The sequence below is a fragment of the Sarcophilus harrisii genome, chromosome 1, assembly GCF_902635505.1.
Source record: "Sarcophilus harrisii chromosome 1, mSarHar1.11, whole genome shotgun sequence".
NCBI classification, from domain to species: Eukaryota; Metazoa; Chordata; class Mammalia; order Dasyuromorphia; family Dasyuridae; genus Sarcophilus; species Sarcophilus harrisii.
Window position 1 is genome coordinate 476303343 of NC_045426.1, and position 22112 is coordinate 476325454.

The window sequence follows — 22112 nt, forward strand, 5'->3', positions numbered from 1 at the left end:
CTGTTTTATTATTTACCAAAGCAAGCTAGTTAGTTAATGATCAGCATGGCATTCTCCACTCTTGGTTACCCTTTAATTCAAACTAAAAAACACTGCATCAGGAAAAATCAGTATGGGCATTTTTATATCCTGCTATTCAGGAGCTATTATTTAACTCTAAGCTTTCCTTTCCCCTCACCCCTCAATTTCAATGCAGAAAACTAAGATTATAAAAGCATGGCTTTTTCTACTCCATTCACTGAAGGGGTAACTTTAGAACAAGACTATTGACGGCATTTCAAAGCAGCTCAGAAAAGTTCCCTGGCATCTGCTGTGAAACTAGGCACAGAGCCAAACGTATCCTGATTCCCTGAAAAGACCTGCAGGGGAATTCAAGCTCTGCAATCCTGAAATACAGGGAGACATTAGAGGAATCATTACTCCCCACAAGGAATTCAAATAGATGTATTTTCTGCACACACACACACACACACACACACGCTCAAGTACACACTTTCATAAACAGATACATAGCTATTGTTATTCAGTCTTTTCGGTCACATCTGACTCTTCATGATATCATTTGGGAATAGTTTGCCATTTCCTTTTCCAGCTCATTTTGCAGATGAGGAAACTGAGGCAGAAGGACTTGTCCAGATTCAAATAATGAGTGTTTGAAGTCAGCTTTAAGTTCAGAAACATAAATCTTCCTTACTACACACCCAGCATTCTATTCATTGTACTGCCTAGCTGTCCATTTCTATATATGGAAATTTATTTCTGTGAATTTGTAGAAATATATATAGAAATATCTACAGAAAAAAGGAACATATATATAGAGAAATATGTGTATATATATATATACATACATATATACACACATATACAAAGAAACGTGTGTATCTAGACATACATATTGATATAGCACTATAGATTTATATCTGTGTCTAAAAATGTAGTCAAGCAATATAGACATATTGTTTACAAAGCCCTTTTCTCACACCTTCCCAGTGAGACAAGTCATGAAATCATCCCTATTTCATAGATGAGGAAACTGAGGCTCAAAGGAATCAAGTATTTTTTTCAGGGTCACATATCCCTATTAAGTGACATGCCCAGGATCACATAGCAGTATCTGAGACTAGATACAAACTCAGACCTTCCTGACTCCATGTCCAGGACTCTATCTACTGTACCATCCACCAATTCTATTATTTTAAGAAAATTGTAAGAGCTCCTGATATAAACCCATAATAATTTAAAGACAAAATGAAGGACCAAGATCTCATTAAAGCCCCATGGTGTGGACTGTCAATAAAGAAGTTTGTGCTTGAACCTACACATAAGATGTCAACATTATCTGAACTCCTAACATATTCTAGAATGAAATTAAGAGTGTCATGTTCCCATTTAGGGTAAAACTACCAGTCCTGTCAAGGTGTGGCTAATAAAGGGGAAAAATATTGATTAAATACCTATTATACACATGCACACACACATACATACATACACACACACACACACACACACACACACACATATATATATATATACATATAATATGCAAACAACTCCTTCTCCATTTTTCTGCTTTATTTCCATTTGTTTTCCAGAACTCTAACCAATGAAGGCTACCTTCTTTTCCCATGTCAGAAATGATCTTTTCTTATTCAGAATTATTGTGACACTTTTTAACTTTTACATATATGCTCTTATCAATTTCTATCATATCAGGTGATTTCTATAGTAGCTCATATACTTTAATTAGGCTGTAAATTTCCTGAGAAAAGATATTATCTAGTACCTCTAAGTATATCTCAAAGTAGATGAAAAAACAGATGTTTATTGAATGAATGTGTCAGCTTATCTACCATTTGTCCAAAAGGATGCATTTTTTTAGTATGTGAATTTCCTAGGACAAAGATCTGATTTCATGGATTACCATGGATTTTTCCATTTCTCTTGTTAGGAATGCTGGTAAGTAAAAAAAAAAACCTGTTCCAGCATCAAAGAATTTGAGAGCTGGAAAGTACCATATGGCCATCTAGTCTATACAGGAAAGGAACACCCTTTATAACATATCCCAAAACTGGTCATCCCAGATTATACTTAAAAACAATGGAGGGAGAATCTAGTAGCTGTCAAGAAAGCCCATCTCCCGCTGGGCCAGCTGTTTGATACAAGATGACTTTTTATATGAAGTTTTGATGATAATTTTTTATAAAGTAATTTTATTAAATTCCCTTTATGAATATTTTGTTCTTTACTCTTCCATTTATTCCTAAGAAGTAAATCTTTCATTCTTTTCATTACTCTCTATTATTCTGAATTCAATTTTTTCTTTCTTCTTGAACTTCTGAACTATACTTTTACTATTTAAAATAAAAAAAAACTGTAATATAATTTGTTTCCTATTCTAAAGAACCTAGAAGAAAAACTGAAAATTCATGTTTTCAAAAAATTTATCATAGATTTAGGTAACTCTAAAAACAACCAAAAAAGTACAATAGAAAAACAACCAAGAACAACAAAAGTAACATTAGAAAACAAAGAGCATTAGAAAAAAAGTCTAAACTTACTCATGGAAAACACTTTCTGGCCAAACAAAATTTGAATTAAATGGTTTCAAAAGAACTTTCAAATCATTTCTATGCTTTAAATTATCTGGCCTTCAATTCCCTCAGCTTATAGATCCCTTTCTACTCCCCAAATACTAGGATCCTGTAATATTTTCGATATTAGAGATAAGGATAGGGATTAACCCTATGAATTCACTAAAATAAGGAATTCTCAGATGAGGGAACTCTACTATTACCATAATACTTTTCCATAATCTTGGTCTTAAAAAAGTTATAGAAAGCATTAGAATTATGACTTGCCTAAAATCACAAAGTATCAGAAGTGGCATATAAATTCAGGTTCTCTTTACCCTGAGACCAGGCCTCTAATCACTATAATGCCATCTCCATTATGACTGAGAGACAAAAATAAAGAGAAAGACAAAAAGATATAGAGACTCAGACAGAGATAGATGCTTTTTTAAAATATATGATATATGGTCCTCTTTTCCTCGGTAATATATATTTATGTTTAAATTATATATTTTTTTCTTTCTTTTTTTATTATAATTTTTTATTTATAACACATATGCATGGATAATTTTTCAACACTGACCTTTGCAAAACCTTTTGTTCCAAATTTTTCCTTCCTTCCCCTCACCTCCTCCCCTAGCTGGCAGCTATTCCAATATATGTTAAAATATATGTTAAATTAAATATATGTATACATATCCATAGTTACCTTAATGCACAAAAAAAATCAGATCTAGAAAGAAAAAAAACCTGACAAGAAAAACAAAAATGTAAGCAAACAATAACAGAAAGAGTTAAAATGCTACACTCAGTTCCCACAGTCTTCTCCCTGGATGTAGATGGCTCTCTCCATTGATGAACAATTGGAACTGGTCTGAATCATTTCATTGTTGAAGAGACCCACATCTATCAGAACTAATCATCATATAGTATTGTTATTGAAGTGTATTAATGATCTCCTGGTTCTGCTCATTTCACTCAGCATCAATTCATGTAAGTCTTTCCAGGCCTCTCTGAAATCATCTTATTGGTCGTTTCTTACAGAACATTAATATTCCATAACATAAATATACCATAATTTATTCAGCCATTCTCCAATTGATGGGCATCCATTCAGTTTCCAGTTTCTAGCTACTATGAAAAGGGCACAAACATTTTTGCACATGTGGGTCCCTTTCCCTCCTTTAAGATCTCTTTGGGATATAAGCCCAGTGACCTATGTACATATCACAAATATATATAAACAAATACATGCATATATTATTAAAGAAAAGACTATCTTACTGCATTTCTACAATAGCCTACAAATTTTGAATGACATACAAAATATTTCTGATTTATCAAAGAAATGAGATATGTAAGTATATAGTAAGTTATCTTCATTCAGTGAGATTTATTAAAGAACATATTGCTTCTATTGAAATCCTATTATCTATCTCTTGTGGACAAAAACAATTCAATACTACTTGGAGGAAGATAAAGGAAAAGGAAGGGAATAAGCCTTTAGATAGTACCTGTTCTATGCTAGGTCCTGTGCTAAGTTCAACTTGCTTTTTATCTTTTCTTTCTTTTTTTTTTTTAAACAAATATTTTCTTGGTGGATCTTCGCAACAACTCTGTGAGGTAGATGCCATTATTATTCTCACTTTACAGGTAAGAAAACAGAGGTATACAGAGATCAATGGAGCTGTCAAGGGTCATATAGCTAGGAAGTATCTGAATTCAGGTCTTCCTGTCTCCAGGCCGAGAATTCTATTTACTGTACCACCTAACTAAGCAAAGACTACTAGTTGTCCATCTACTGATTTGGTAGTATTTTAAAATTCTCAAGGACAGAATTCAACTGACAGAGAACATTTAATAGAACAAATCAAAAACTCTATTAAACATTATATCACAATGAATTTTTAAAAATAAAGAATAAATCATCTGTTTTCTAATACCACTTCTTGAAATATGTATGTATATACTTGTATGCAAATAGTACATGTATGTATATGCATATATAAACCTATATATGTATATATCTTATCTCATTTTAATGTTTATATTAATATATCACATTATATTATTATAGGATATTATATATTATTCAACATATTAATATTGTATATTACTTTACATAGCAAATATATTAATACATTATTCACATTGTTTCTTTTGTAATTCCGTGCATAATATTTTATTCATTTAAAAACATAATTCTGAGAAGTCCTTCACCTTCACCAAACCACCATTAGGAGTCTATGACACAAAAAGTAAAAAATTCTCTTATTCTGAAAAGAATCTCTATGCTATTAGCAGTTTGAGTGAAGGGGGGGAAAATGATTGAGATAAGCCTTAGGATTGAAGGAAGCAACACTGGAGTTTATTGGTTTTTATTTAAGGAATAGACATAACTCTTTTAACTACAGACTATGGTCATTTTCCCTACTTTATAATATGAAATTGAGCCTTGAGAGATTTTAACAGATTTGCCCATGGTCACATAGCTAATAAGTCCAGTTCTCTAATCATACACCACAATGTCCTTCTATAGCTTATATAAGAAGTAGCATTTATATAAAGCTTCAAAATTTGTAAAGATATCATTTCAATTTTTCCCTTACAACAATCCTGGAGGGTAGTCGCCTCATTTTACCGAGGAAAAAAATGCCAACCTGATCAATGAGAATTGGAGACTTAACAAGACTGAGGGTATAAAAGCAATGATAATAATATGGAAGAGAATGAAGTTCTCATGCTATTCTATAATGCCTTTCCTCTTTTTTTTATATAATATTCGATACACCACTTGACTACTGTCAAGCAATAAGATGTAAAGATTAGTAACTAACTCTTCTTAAATCATCCCAACAACTTGGGTTTGAAAACTACTTTAAAAGTTTCAAAAATATTCTCAAGTTTACCAGGGAATGGCTATGAAAAACACAAAACTCAGTCAAAACAAGTTATGAAAAACAGCCAGTAATGGCTACAACTCAATAGCAATGGCAGTGCTGAATGGAGAAAGGGACTGAGTATGAATAACTTTTCTAATTTGGAAGGAAAGTTTTACATCTGTGATGATCATGATGCCATCATTTTATCTCCTTGCATCATATCTGGCAATTTTCTCAGCCTGGCAAGCCTGCAATCTGAGGGGGTCAGAATACAGAGAGGGCATCTGTTCCAGAGTTTGGTGCCCAGTTTTCTGTCTGGAAAAGTAACAAAACAAAAAACCCCAACAACTCACAAAGTGACAATGTGCAATAAAATGCGGCACCAAAAGAATTAGAGAGGCAGTGAATATAATTTTGTAAAAGTCATGGGCTCAGGAAACAATTACTAACAGAAAAAGGGACATGAGGAAATTAAATTTAAGTAAGAAAGTAGAATGAAGGATAGTTAAAATCCTGAATTATTTTCTGTAAGTTTGGGTTTTATTAAAGATCTATTTTAGATAAATTGCTGGCAGTAAACACTTTTATTGAGGAGAACCAGACAATTTTATTGAGGAGAACCAAAAAAAGCCTGGGTAGGCTACCCCCAATCTAAGGGAAATATCTGTAATCAGGATGACTTTGTAAAGTGTCCAGGAATTTTTCTTTAAGAGATGATTCTAGAGTATCTCCTCATAAATCTGGCCAGTGATATTTTTGAAGTGTAGAATGACAAGGATGGAAGTGTATAACAGCATATGCCAAAAGGGAGATAATCACAATCTCAATACCAGTTAAACCCCAGAGCATCAAATTTGTAATCTACTTGTTTTTTAAGAGATCGCTTTTGTACAACTGGGGCTTGGTCAATACTGGGCTAAATATAGCATGAAAAAATTTTGGTATGCTTTTAAAATACATCTGGTTTGGAGGACCTTACAGAAAAACTCAAATATTCCCATAGAAAGAGATTCCCCTTTCCTTAGAGGTTTAGATAAAACTTGCACCCACAAAAGAATACATAAAAAGGGCTTCTTAACCTATGATCCTTTATGGGTCTATGAATAAATTTCAAGATGTCTCTGAACTTATAGAGGAGGAAAATATACACACACAAATAATATTAGTTTCCTTTACAATCCTATAGATGATCGTGTGTGTATACACACACACACATACATACACACACACACACACACACACACACATTTTTAAAAACCAACATTAATCTAAGGAGTCCATTGGTTTCACAAGACTGCCACAGGGGGCTGTGAAACAAAAAGAATTTTTGTGCTGAAAAGAAACTCTATGCTATTAGCAGTCTGAGTTTTAAAAAAAAAATCAGAGAGATAAGCCTTCTTAGGATTGCAGGATGTGATATTGTAGTTTTTTCGTTTTCATATAGGAACACACACGGCTATTTTTAGTTTATGATTCTTGATATCCAAAACATTATGAAAATACTTGTCCCAGCTGTTCCTGAGCCTATGCCAAGGAGTAAGGAACTGAGAAGCATAACCAACACGAATGTCCCTAGAACTAAATTCATGCTTCAATCCTAGGTTTTCATTTCTTTAAGTCTAGATTTGACATCCCACAAATACAATCAAATAAAACTGACTGGAGATACTACCTAGATCTTGTTATATCTTAAGACAATCAATTATCTGTCTTGAAATTATTCTCTCCACCCCTTCTCCCCCTGATACACACCCAATTTAGCTTCCTCACCATCAACCTGTCAGAAAGTAGGGAAGAAAGAAAATGAAATGGTTTCTCAATAGATAGCAATGAAATATTATCATGGATAATAAACTAAAAAATCTGGGAAGCAGGTGAGACTTGTTCCAATATGACTGGCAAAATAAGGTGTGACTCTGTTTTGGCCCCAGAGGAACAGAAAGCACAGAAGAATGAGCCTTGATTAAGAGTACATTTGGGTAGTAGGAGCAGAGGGGAAAGGTTTTTCGTGGGGAAAAAAAAAAAAAAAAAAACATTTAAAATGAGAAAAAAAATTGATATACAAGTAATAAAAATGTTCCAATTTCTTTTTTCTTTTAAGGTAGAAAATGTTGCTGGAGAAAGGTCACTTGTGCATTATGTTACATTAAATGAATATGTATTCACTTTCATGACCAGAAAACTGAATAATTCTAAAAAGATGAAAAGGACCAAAAGGAAAGAAAAAAACAACCCAAATCATCCCTCCCATCAAGGGATTACAACATACAACAAATGGCTTAATTTTGTAAACCATAGTGTCTCATGCACTGGAGGACATAAATAAGGAAAGATTGGGTGGGAAAAGTACACTTCAAAAGAACATCAACAACAACCAAAAAAAAAAAAAAGATGTGATTCATAAAATAATTACTTGATTTTTAAAATCCGCTTGTAAGCTTGTTAGAAAAAGAGTATGCTGTGACTGGATGTATTTTGTGTTCAGTCAATGATATTAATCCATGATTGGGATGAACAAAACACATTTCAGTGTCATAAAGACTGGAGAGCAAAGAGGATTCAAATGTCACATCTAATCAAAAAAGATCGTCTTATATTTTATCAGAACTATCATTTTATGTAAAAATGAAACAAAACTCAAAAAGTTATTTGTAACCTTTATTGAAGTTTTTGGGTTTTTTAATAGATCACTGAAAGTTAGAATGGTAAAAACCTAGTATCTTGAGTGTGGGGTTTGTGTGTGCATGTGTAATTTTATGTAACTGACAATTATATTTATTAATTAGTATTAGAACATTATTTTTCAAGCCATAATTTTGGTATATATTCTTGGAAAAATATACAAAAATGTTTTTCATTTATTTATCATTTTCAATTTTTAAATCATGAACTCTTTCATTAACCAAAAAGAAATAAATGTAAGAAATGAAAGAAATTATATTTCAACTTAATATATAATCAGAGCCAAATATGTGCCTGTTTTTAATTTGTGAGATTTTAAAGTGATCGTGCTTTTCAAACAACTCCAGTCTCCCAGAATCTCTTGGTCTAGCTACTGTTCCCCTGATCTTTGCATTCTATATGCTGACTCTTTTGCCTCTGAAGATATTGTTCTCTTCACCCCCACCCCACCCCACCCCCAAAAAAGAAAAGAAATATTCTGACCTCTAGAGAGACTGGAAAACACTTTCTTGCTTTCCTATCACCCATTTCTCTCCCTTGATCCTTTCAGTCTCAGAGCCCCATTAAGATAGGTGACCCTCTCCCCCATTACTTTAATTTCACCTCTCTTCCATGACATCATCATACATTCATATTTGCTATCAGTTAATACATATATATATATATATATATATGTATGTATATACATATATACATCTTTCCTCACCTAATGGTCAACTCTATGAAGCACATCTATTTTTCTTGTTAGCTGAGGATTAGTACAATAGCTTTATTTGGCTACTGTGCATTTGAGAATTATGTTGTATTCCATGCTCATCATAATAATTCAACCTATTCCCAATTTGACTATATCGTTTGCAAGGGAATTACTTAATAAACATTTAATCAACTAATGTTTGGGGGAATTCTAACTAAAATGTAATTCTTTCCCTATTTCACTCAGTTAAACTCAATTAGTCCTTTTCTTACTGAACACTTCTACTCAAAGATACAGAAGACATTATAAGGATTTTGGAATTTCCTGTCTTTCTGGTACTATTTCGAGTCAGGACTGAGACATTAAGAAAGATAATAGTAGAAAATTAGTAATATCTAGTGTAACTAAGAAAAGAACAAACTGCCCCCTCCAGTGGAAAGTAAACTTTGTTTGACAATATGCATGTCACATGAAATGGTTATGATTTATACAGCCATTGCTTGTAAAACAGTCAGAGATCTGTTTTGACAGCACTACAAAGAATTTTAGAAGCTCAGAATTAGAAGTACCTTCATAGGTCTTCCAGTCACCCCATTTTTTTTTTAATTCTGAATTTAACATGTACCAAATACAATGACTATTTCCATATACAAAGATTTTACATGCCAGGAGTCCTGTTGGTCTAATCAAATGAGTTTTCAATTACAAAGGAATGAAAAGGAAGAAAATTATCACACATCTTTTTGCTAAGCCAAATCATAGAAAGTAGTATATATGACATAGGGAAAATAAATATATAAATAAGTACATAAATAAGAATATTAATGAACATAAACGTACATTGCATGAGTAACAAAAAAAAAATGAGGTATGTCTCTAAGGCTTGATTGACTATGACTAGTGACTATAATATGGCAAAAGAAAGATAGGAAGAAAGGAAGAATTTGTCTTTCATTCAAAAGAAACAGATTAAAGCATTATAAATCAAAAAGATAAACTTCAGGAAGAAAGACCATGAATCAAAATGGAGAGAGAGGCACAGTGGAGTGAGCATTTGGATGAAGAACAACAACAACAACAACAAAAAACAGAGAAATGCTCAGAGCTGAAAGATGAAGTGTCTTGTTTGTGGAGCAGCCAGAAGTCAATGTCACTAGATTGAAGAGTGTGTGTTGGGAAGTAAGGTGTAAAAAGACTGGAAAGATAGGAAAGGGCTAGGTTATGGAGGGCTTTCAACATTAATGATAGCTACATAACAAGATGATAGCTAGAGAAATGTACTGGACATTAATTTTTCTAAACTGACTATACAAAGGAAGACCTTTGTGGCAAAAGAAGAAAAAATCAGCATGTTATCTAATTTTATATTATCCATAGAAATATTAGAATGATAGAGCATTAATTAAGTACTTATTGTGTGACAAGCCCTATGGAGATATAAAACCAAAAAGCTAGATAGATAGTCCCTACTCTTAAGGAGTTTATATATTAATAAGAGAAGATAAAATTTCTTCTCCTGGAAGATGATGGAAAGTAAGGGCAGAAATGCAAAGGAGATATGGAGAGTAGACATGGATATTCACATGAGGTACAAGGCAGATGTAGTAAAATAAGGGAAGTAAACCTAAGAGTAAATGTGAGAGATTTCATATAGCATAAGAGTCATCGTCACATTGTATACATGAATTCGCACATTTGTATTACTTTTTGTGTTTTAGACAAAAGGAACCTGTTTTATAAGTAATGGGGGAATTTTCTTATGTAAAAAAAAACACCAAACAAACAAACTGAAGGCTATAGAACTAAAATTCAAAATAATGAAAACCATAAAGGGAAGACTAAATACCATAAAAGTTATTCTACTTCTCAAAACTAATGGTATTTGAGATGTTTAAACACATGCCTTCAGCATCTGTAATGAATATAATAACAAAAAGCAAAACGTATGAACATTATGGGCTCTTAAATGGCAAAACATCATGTTATTCTTGATGACATTTTATGAAATATAAGACTTGAGATCCAATAATCAGGATCTCGGGATACAATTTTCCTTACTTATACATTTGTACCAGATAAAACAGGTTTTAAAAAATGAATTAGCATCATAGTTTGTAAAATCCAACAAGTAGGAAGGAAATAGACAAACAGATGTGTAAAATAGATGTCTTAGATAGGGAGATAAGATAAGTATTTGATGGCAGGGACCTGCTTCAAAGAAGATCCCCTGCATGCACATCTCCAAAAGAATATAGATATGCTTGAGTATATGTTAGCTTAAAGTATGAATGATTACATATTTAATTGAGAAGTACAAGCTTATAATATGGAAATATGTTTTGCATGATTTCATATGCTTAAATAGGGGGGCTATAAGGAGAAAAGAAAATTTGAAAACAAGTTATTTAAATAAAATAAATAACAAATCAAAGTTTATTTGTTTGTTTTAAAGAGAAGTGCAAATTTACAGTGGAGATTCTAAATGAAAACATTCCAAAAGAGCAGATTTAAGTTAGGAGAAACTTGGCTTTAGAAGGATTCATTAATTAAGAAAGACCTTTCAAAGAAACATAACTGGGGTCATGTGCTTAGGCAATCAATAGCAAGAGTTAGGTTAAGAACTCCTAGAACAGGAATTCTTAATTTTTTTTTGTGCCCTGGATATATTTAGCATTCTAGTAAAGCTTGTGGACCCATTCTTAGAATAATGTTTTTAAATGCATGAAATATCCACTAATGAAGAGGAAATTAGAGAAATAATAAGGAGTTATTTTGCTCAACTTTATGCCAATAAATTTGATAACCTAAGTGAAATGGATGACTACCTCCAAAAAATATAGACTTCCCAGACTAACAGAGGAGGAAGTAAATTGCTTGAATAGTCCCATTTCAGAAAAAGAAATAGAACAGGCAATTAAGCAACTCCCTAAGAAAAAATCCCCAGGACCAGATGGATTTACATGTGAATTTTACCAAACATTTAAAGAACAATTGGCCCCAATGCTATATAAATTATTTGATAAAATAGGGAATGAAGGAGTCCTACCAAATTCCTTCTATGACACAGACATGGTACTGATACCTAAACCAGGTAGTGAAAACAGAGAAAGAAAATTATAGACCAATCTCCCTAATGAATATTGATGCTAAAATCTTAAATAAGATATTAGCAAAAAGACTACAGAAAATCATCTCCAAGATAATACACTATGATCAAGTAGGATTTATACCAGGAATGCAGGGCTGGTTCAATATTAGGAAAACGATCAATATAATTGGCCATGTTAATAACCAAATTAACAAAAACCATATAAATGCATGAAATAAAATAAAAAAAAACAATCATAATGAAATACAGTGATCAAAATAAAACTAATTCACAAATTCCATGTTAAAGTTCTCTAACCTAGGGTAAAAGAACTGCTAGCCCAAAAGAGTAGAGAAAGAGTTCTTTAAGAAAAGTACTATCCTTGATTCCAAGAAAATGTATATTCATTCAATGTTGAAGAGTTAGCAAGAAAAGGTTCTACTCAAAGTGCCATAGAAAGATTTTCAAAACAATAGGTTTTTTTGTACACACACATATTATACATAGATACATATATATGCATAGACATACATATGTATATACAAACATGTATATATATATATATCAGAAATTTTTCTGTGGTTTTAAGGCTGTGTTTGATTGTAGGAGGACAGATTTGTATACTTGGTCAATTTTACTAAAACATAATTGGAATTTAAAGGGAAAATTTCATTTACAAAGTATATTATACAGAGTCAATAATACAATTGAAATATTTCCATATATATATATATATATATATGTACATATAAGTTTTACCTGGAAGAAGTGTTTTGTTGAAAGAAGCACTCTGATGCCTCCAAAAAGTTATGGCAGACCGCTCTCTGTTCTGTAATCGATTTAACCTTTCTGCTAGCCCTCCCCTATTGAGGAAAAAAAAAGTTAAAATTAGCCAAGAATTAGCATTCCATTTGGCAAAGAGGTAAACAAATAACAATTATTTTTCTCTTCAAGTCATATGTTTTACCCTTTTAACGTATCCTTTCATAGAGTTCTTCTCAAAGTTTTGTATTTAATAGAGAATATTGACTCTAATAGAGAGTTTTGACTTTTAGAAGAGAAAAATTTTTCTTGGCAAAAATATTGGAGGTAGCTTGTTATTTTCTTAATCAGCTCATCTGACAGGGAAACTGAGGCAGAATTAAGTGACTTGCGCAGGATCACGCAGTTTAATAAGTGCCTGGGGCCAGAGTGAAAATGAATCTTCCTTACTCCAGGTGTCTATGTACTGTGCCACTTAGTTGCTAGATGCATAAGTACAAAGGGATACTATCAAACAGTATGAAATGAGGAATAAGGAAAAACATAAGGAAGAGTTATATAGACTAATGGAGAATAAAATAAGCACACCCAAGAGAAAAATAGACATGATCATAACATGCTGTGTATGTGTGTGTGTGTGTGTGTGTAAGTAATGCAAAGAATATAACTAAAATGGATGTAAAATTCTAAGTAATAGAAAAACCGGTAAAGCTACCACAGAAGACATAATGAAACAGTCCTTCTCTTGGCAAACAGCCAGAGAACTGCTAGGAGAGAGTATTGTATAATTACTAGATGTGGTCACTGTACTGAATATCTTTGTTCACATGTTTTCCTTTGTCACAAGGTAAGATTCAATGTAAAGTGATATGTGAGATACTTATGATATAAAGACACCAAAGAACAATAAGATTTTTTTTAAAAGGTTGATAATCAAAATCAGTATCTTTATTTTTACCCATGTTCTATTTTTTTTCAGCATCAAAGACTTGATTAAATAGGTCACATTAGAGCTGTTGTAACTGTCCTGTCACCTCCCTTATCCTTTCTTCTAATGTGACCTTTGCTCAAATTAGTCTATAATCTGACTTTACACGGACAACTAATTCTGAAATGACTCTTATCCACATCAATAATCAGGTACTTCCTGTTCCTTAAGATATATTTCATTTACTCTTCTAGGAAAAATTATTCATGAGATATAAAGCAATGTTTAAAGCAACAGTCTCTTTAATTTCTTAATTCCATATTCTCTTTTCCTCCATCCCTCATTTTCTTCCCTCTCCTTTTCTTCTTTCTTTATCTCTCTCTATCTGTCTGTCTCTGTCTCTCTCCCCTATTCTGCACTGTGGTGACCAAAAATTAAGGATGATGTTGAATTGGTTGAGAATAAGTCATCATATTATTTACAAAATTTCTCTACTTCCTCCTCTGCAATAAATGTTGGCACATAGTCAGTGATTATTATCTTTATAGAAGTCTTTTTACTTATGCTATCATAAGCACTGAAAGGTGAGATGGCCAAACATCCCATGAAATGAAGTTCTTGTTGTTGTTGTATATACCATGACACTATTTATACCAACTCTTTCATTTTCCTCTGTAGAAATCTGTAAATCATTCTTCAATTTCATTGAAACTCTTCATTTCTTCTGGTTTCACTGACAATAACAATCATTCCTGATAGCATTCACTTCTTGTTGAAATATATCAACTTGCTGGTCTTTGGACAAGGATCTCATATTTAAAGTACCCAAAGTTATAACTACATATAGTCTCAATTATATGAATCTGGGAACCTTCTCCTTCTTTCCACCTCCTTTTCTCCCCCAATATTCCACTCCATCAACTTCAAAAGGAGCTAAGTCCACTGAACAGACTCTAATGGAAGGAGACTTGGCTCAGTACCTGAAGAATTGGCCATGGGGAGATGGGATTGCCCCTGCTACCAATAGATGAAAATGACTGATTCTTCATCATTCATGACAGGAGCATTTGGCCTCTGCCCGTTACAAAGGGCACAACATTTGACATTTGAAAGGAAGTAGCATAAGATGAGGGATCATTTTGTACTTTAAAAAAATGCTGTGGGTTACCACATCCATATTTCCTGGGTTGCTTCTCCCTACTTAAATAGGAAAGGTCCTTTGATAGCTGGTACTTTCTCTTGTTAAAACTGTACTCTAAGCCTTTCTAGCTCAATTGGATAGTCTCTGAGAAACCAGGCTGAACTTCATACAAGAAAGAAGTATCAGTCTCAGTTTCCTCATCTGTAAAGTTGGGATAATAATAGTACCCACTTCTCAGGGTTGCTGTGAGGATCAAATGAGATAATAAATATAATAGTGTATGTATAATAAATGTAATAGTGTATGTATAGTGTTTTGTAAGCTTTAAAGCTTAATAGCTTTTGTTTTTGTTATAGAGCAGAGCTTCTGCTGAAGACAAAGATGCTCAAAATAAAACAAAGAACTAAAGTAAAGCTAAAGGAACTCTGTAAATAAAACTAAAATAAAAGATCATTGTCTACTATCTACTTCCTTTTAATTTGTTTTTCACAAGATTCTAATGGGCAATCCAATATACCTACTATAAGATAAGAGTTAGCTTTTGTCAGTAGGAATAGAGAAGTAGAGATGACTAAAACAAAAAGTAAAATGAAGGATGAATCCCACAAAAATTAATTAAATTTTTTTTCACATAAAAATTAATCAAATTGAATAAAATTCTCTTAGGCAATTCTCTACAGTGCTGGGTATATGACTGTAGCAATATAACACTGAGGCAAAAAGCATATCTTACAAAAGGCCTTAATAGGGATTATGCACAATTTTTCACTGATAAGTATTTGAACTGTGAAAGTATCTGTGATCATTAACCTATGAAACTACTGACCTACTTTATAAAATTATCTCTTACCCATCCTGTAAAAAGTCTCACAAGTATAATATACAATATAAATATAGTGATTCCTGTCAATCATTTAAATCTTGCTCATTTGATCATTCAGAAGCCTGTGAGTGATAAGGTAAATTACCATAATCTAATTATATCTACTTGAAAATTTATAATGAACTTTAAAGTTCATAAGGCTGTTAACACACAATATAATCTCTGAACCTCAGAACACTCTTGTGAAAGAATAGTTACAAGTATTATCTCCATTTTACAGATGAGGAAACTATTCCTCACAGAGATTAAGTGATTTATCTAGAAACCTTTGTATTTTTAAGAGGTATAGCCCACAAGGAAAAGAACTGAGAAATGATCATCAGATTTAGCATTTAAGAACTTTCAGAGAAGTTTCAATAATGAGATTTTCAAAAGACTGAAAGTTATTAGGAAATGAGTGGGTAGTAAGGAAGTGAAGCAGCAAATGTGAATTGATTCTAGGAGTTGGAGATCTTGGAGAGAGAGGTTTAGAAAACATTTTTCTAACAACAACATTGTTAAATGGATAGTACATTCATCACTTCAGTTTACAGAAGGAAACTGCACAAAGGTTACAATTACCTACCCAGAGTTAGTAAGTATCAGGGCTTGGAAATGAACTCAGTGTATCTGATTCTTCAGCCAGCACACCTTCCACTAGGAGCTGATACCTCTCCAGTAGGTAGGTAAATGGGAGCCAAAGAAAGGTTTTTAAACAGAAGCTACAGGACAACAGCAGATCTCAGGGATTGTTTAGGCAACAATTCAGAGGATTAAATAGAGAAGAGACAGACTAGAATAGGAAAACTAATTAGGAGAGTATTCCTGATAGATTGTGGTCTTTCTTCTCCACACAAAGCCCCAAATGACATCACTTTGTTTGGTTTCAGGTACAGTATGTTCAACTGTGGCTGATCAAACCCATACAAGCTTGGAAAGCTCTAGCATAGGTCGAGCACAAACAGCCCATAGGAACATTGAGGTGGATTCTCTAACTTTCTGCATCTCACATTTCTTCTGAACGATTTCAGTTCTGCTTTGCTCATAGAGCAGAGCACCTTCTCTGACAAGGGTGTGCTGTGTTGAGTGAGGTCATACCAGTGCCTCCCGTGTTACGCAATCAGTCCCAAAGTTCTTAAGAGAGACCTTTGAGTGTCCTTGTATCGTTTTTTCTGACTACCTTGTGAGCGCTTCTCCTGTGTGAATTCTGTATATAAAATAATAGTCTTTTTGGCAAACATACATTTGGCATTTCAACAATGTGACCGACCTATCTGAGTTGCACTCCCATAATCCTGATGAAAAGAGATAAGACCTGAACCATGAGCATCTCAATGGTGGTAGAAAGGTGAGGTTAGATGAAAGAGTTTACAAATAGGTAGAAAAAAAATTAGATATGGAAAGAGGGGGAGAGGAGAGTACCAAACATGATGCCAAGGAAGTGGTAGTGTTACTAAAGAAATGAAGCATATATTAAGAAGCACAGAAAACTATATAATGAGGCAAAAGCAACATAGCTTAATCAGCACATAGTACAGTACTGGCACATAGCATATGCTTAATAAATGTTGGCTGACATGATAAAATCAGTGAAATGATTTTAAAAGCTTATAAAAAAGCCTTCATTTCACCATGTTTCTTAAGACCAGTGGAAAATTGTTTGAACATATTCTCTCCCCAGGCTATTTTTTTATAATTTTTTTTAATTAAAGTCTTTTATTTTCAAAACATATACATGGATAATTTTCAACATTCACCCTTGCAAAACCTTGTGTTCCAAATTTTTTCCCTCCTTTTCCCCCCTTCTCTCCCCTAGATGGCAAGCAATCCAATATGTGTTAAACATGTTCACTTCTCATATATATATTTCCACAACTGTCATCCTGCACAAGAAAAATCAAAATAAAAAGGAAAAAATGAGAAAGAAAACAAAATGCAAGCAAAGAACAACAGAAAGAATGAAAATACTATGTTATGATCCACACTGAGTCCCCACAATCCTCTCCCTGGGTGTAGATGGCTCTTCATCACAAGATCACTGGAACTATTTTGAATCATCTCGTTGAAGAGAGTCACGTCTATCTGAATTGATCTTCGTATAATCTTGTTGTTGTCATGTATAATAATCTTCTGGTTCTGCTCATTTCACTTAGCCTCAGTTCGTGTAACTCTCTCCAGGCTTCTTTGAAATCATCCTGCTAATAGTTTCTTACAGAATAATATTCCATAATATTCATATGCCATAACTTATTCCAGCCATTCTCCAATTGATGGGCATTCACTTAATTTCCAGTTTCTTGCCCCTACAAAAAGGGCTGCCACAAACATTTTTGCACATTCTCACTGGACTATTACCAAAAGGTTGGACATAGTTTCTCTATATAAATTCATGTCCAATAAAATGGAAACTCCATTGACACTGGTCAACATGTATTCATTTGAAGACATGTGACCCTTGTTTTTGATAATGATTTAATGATAATGATAATGACAATGGGTAGGAAAGGTCAGACAGACAACAAAAAACCAGGAATGAGCAGTGTCAATGAATTTAAGGGAATATAAAGTAGTTACTACTAAAATTATGAATGCCAAATTTGCAGAAATTCTTGTGCAAATCATAGGACTTGTTTAATTGCCTATAAGAATTATAATTTTCTTCCACCAGTTTCCTCCTAAAAGCAGACAACTAAGTTGAAGGAAAAAAAAACCACTACCTGATATTTTAAAAATATTTGAGCTTTTAAAGAGAAAAAGTATAAAAACCAAATAATTTTAAAACTCCTAAGTTTACCTTAGTAGCTTCTTTTTCTTTTTCTTTGCAGAATCTTCTGGAGTCCTAGGAGTATTATCTGATTCTTTCTTGGGAGTATGTAAAAGAACTTGTGCACATTTTATCCAGTCACTTTCAGGTCTTCCTTTGTCTTGTTCTAAATCTAATCCAAAATTCATGTGGTATTTGTGAGAAACTTCTAAATTGGTGGGTAACACATTCTTTGTGTCTTCTTCTTTCTCAGTATCTGAGGAATATTCCAAAATTTCAGTAGAATTCATCTAGAAAAAAGAAGAGAAATGCAATTAAATCAATAGATGTCATTGTGTGTGTGTGTGTGTGTGTGTGTGTGTGTGTGTATGTATGTGTATGTATATATATATATATATATATATATATATATATATATATATATAACTGTTCTGGATCTCTTAAGAAATGGCAAAGATCTATTCAAAATAACACTAGAAATTCTATATTTACTAACAACTTCTATTCAGAAGCAAAAAAGGCGATCAGATTTCACAAGGAATACTACAACATTATAATGATGTATGTAATATAATTCACATATTTCTGCTCTAGTTTCATCACATTAAAGTAGATCTATGTTAATCCAATAGTTGACAAATTAAAAGATACACATTGCTTATGTTTAGAAAAGGACTAAGGGAATGATTGTTCTTTAGTTGTTCAGTCATGTCTGACTCTTTGTGATCCCATGAACTCCATCATGACAATACTGTCCATGAGCTTTTCTTGGCAAAGATACTAGGGTAGTTTGCCATTTCCCTCTCCCATGGATTAAGGCAAATCAAGTCCTGAAAGGAAAAAAATAATTCCTTAGCATTCACATTGGGTATTTTTTCATTATTTCCTTAAATGATCCCTAAAAACATCAAACTATATAAAGTCATATAATATAGAAACACATTTAGGTCTGTTCTTTTATGTTTGACCAAAAAAAAAATTGCTGGTTTATCCACATTGATCAGCCTCATGTGGCTCTTTCAGAGTTGTTTTATCTATGACAATATTTCCCTATTGGAATATGGGTACTGATACCAATTAACTTTATAGATAATAAATGTGTTGATAATTTCCTAAGGGACTCTTCTGTATAATTATCCTCCTCAATTTTAAACTCAGAGGGTTGTATAAATGTGTAAATTCTTAGGGTCCATTAACAAAATGTAAGGATAACAAACAAGGCTTTTAAAAATGCTGACAGAAAAGGAAAAACAGTTTGAGATGACCTTTGTAAATCAAGAGAGTTTGTGTACTGGAAAGGGATTTGGGGAAATGGCTTTGTATAATTTGAAAAGATCAATCAATAAGCATTCATTAAGCACTCTGTCCATATGCTGGAGATACAAAAATAAATCTAATAGTGTCTTTCCATATAATTATTACAAACAATGTTCTAGGTATCTATAGAGGTAAGGAATAGCATTAGCACCTCGGGAAGATCCAGAAAAGACTTATGCAGAAGTGTTGCTTAAATTACCCTTGAAGAAAATCAGAATGCCTGAATAGCGAATGTATGGAGGAAGTGCATTCTAGGCCCAGGTTTAGAGAAGGGAAATAGAACAATATGTGTGAAGAAAAGCAAGAAGGTAAATTTAGCTAAATCACAGTATATGTGAAAGCAAGTAATTCTTAATTAAGCTAGAAAGGTAGGTTGGTAGCTAGAAAGGTAGGTTGATAGCTAGAAAGGTAGAAAGGGCAGTTGTGACAAACTCAAATACTCAATCCTACAAAAAGATCCTTGTGGACCTCTTATTGTATTAAAAAACCACACATTAACATTATGTTTTTATTTTATTCTTATTTATTTTGTTAAATATTTCACAATTACCTTTTCCGTCTAGTTCAGGCAGCACTTAACAGCCACATATTTGACATCTGAATTACAGCAAGGCTATATTACTGGGCAAAACAGTACATGGCTAGAATTCCTTCTGCCCTTTACCTCAAAATAATAAATAAAGGACTAGAAAAAGCCTGTTTAGGGATAGTTTGAAGGTAATTTGATTATACAATTGAGTTCAATTCAATAATGTATCTCCCATCTCACCAAGTATAGATGAGGAAGAAAAGCAATCAACAAACATTTGTTAAACAACTATTATGTGGGAAAGTCATTTAATCTCTCTAGGGTTTAATTTCCTCATATGGAAAATGATCAATTAGATCAGATTGACTCTCTAAGGTCCCTTTCAATGACAGATATATAATCCTGTGATCCACTGTGCTAGACATTAGAGATATAATACAAAAATGAGCCATTCCTTGCTTTCAAAGAGCTTACATTATGCTAACAAACTGAGGCCAAATGAGGTTAGTTGTTGACTTGTCCAAGGTCATGTAACTCATTATTGGCAGAGAATTCAAGACTAAAATTCTGGACAGAAGTAATAGGCACTAAATCAGGTTGGGTAAGTATGAATAAGCCTGAAGTCTTACAAATTAATCAAAAGGGCTCTGAATAGAACAGAATGGTAGAGGAGAAATTTTTTCTATGTATACCCACCAATCCAGATACAATTGAGAATAACTTCACCATACAGGAATTAAAGTTAAAGATGTACAGGAATTTTAAAGAAAGCAATTCCTAAAACAGAACCTTTTTTTTTTTTGTTTAAAGCCTCAAATATCTATGTAAAACATACAGAAGACATTATAATGTGAGGAGGCTTCTTTAAAATGATAAAAACTATTGGAAAATAATAAGAGTCCAGATTAGAATACTGCTTTGGAAGAGTACATCTTATACAAAAAGAAAAAAAAATAGCTAAAGGCAAAAGATGATGAAAATAGAAAAAGAAAATGAGCATGGAATATATTAAGAAGATACTTTCACATAAGGAAGTCAAGGAAGCAGATGGAATATATGGTAAAGTCATCAACTAGTATTACTTAAGGCTGATCAGGAATAGCTTTTTCAGATGCTACATCCAAAAAGGATTTATGTAGAAACCTATTGCTTGAATTGAGCTTTGAAGGAAACTAGAATGTCTGAGTTAGAACTAGAGTAAAACTAGAATGAAGGTAAGGAGACAGTGCATTCCTGGCACAGGTGTGGCAAAGGGAGATGGAACAAGATGAGTGAGGAAATGCAGTAAGGTCAATTTGGTTATTAACTATAAATTAACTTTACATAATTATTTTATATTGCATATATTTAAAATGAGATTAGGTAAAGGAAAAAATTCATTATAATAGCCATTATTTAGGATCATAGATTTAGAGCTGGAAAGAACCTTTCACAATTTTCAATTTTGAATCTAAATCATAAAACATCTTCCCTTAAATAAAGGATAGGATCAACCAAAGGTTAAATTCAATAAAGAGTTTTTTTATGGAGATGAAATTTTTATAAAGTTACTGAATGACTACAAATTGTTGATGAAAGATCAAAGGTTTAATACTATCTCCAATCAAAATTCATCCAGTTTTATACCTGAAGAGAGAAAATAAAAAACTTAATAGAAACTACTCTAATATGAAACAAGGCTCCTTAAATAAGAACTCTTCTTCAATTTTGTCTTTCCAACCCCCTCCCCAAAACAAACTTGGTATTTTGCACGTAGCAGAATATAATAAATGTTTATAGAAATAATGGTTTACTTAAAATAAAGAATATTTGGCAATTGTTAATGTTGTAAAGTTACCCATACATATAATCTGTAAATAAAAGGCTATTAAATTTAAAAAAATAAAGAAT

At 32.7% G+C, this 22112-nt stretch overlaps 1 protein-coding gene across 1 annotated transcript in view; it reads right to left on the minus strand.

The window, feature by feature from the left end:
* Nucleotides 1-22112, minus strand: part of SPIDR (scaffold protein involved in DNA repair) — a 538726-nt gene that overhangs the window by 370128 nt on the left and 146486 nt on the right. The window contains exons 6-7 of the mRNA XM_031946429.1: nt 18407-18666; nt 12679-12782 (exon numbers count right to left, since the gene is read on the minus strand). Coding sequence (XP_031802289.1) covers nt 12679-12782; nt 18407-18666 — 364 coding nt within the window. The remainder of the gene's footprint in view (nt 1-12678; nt 12783-18406; nt 18667-22112) is intronic.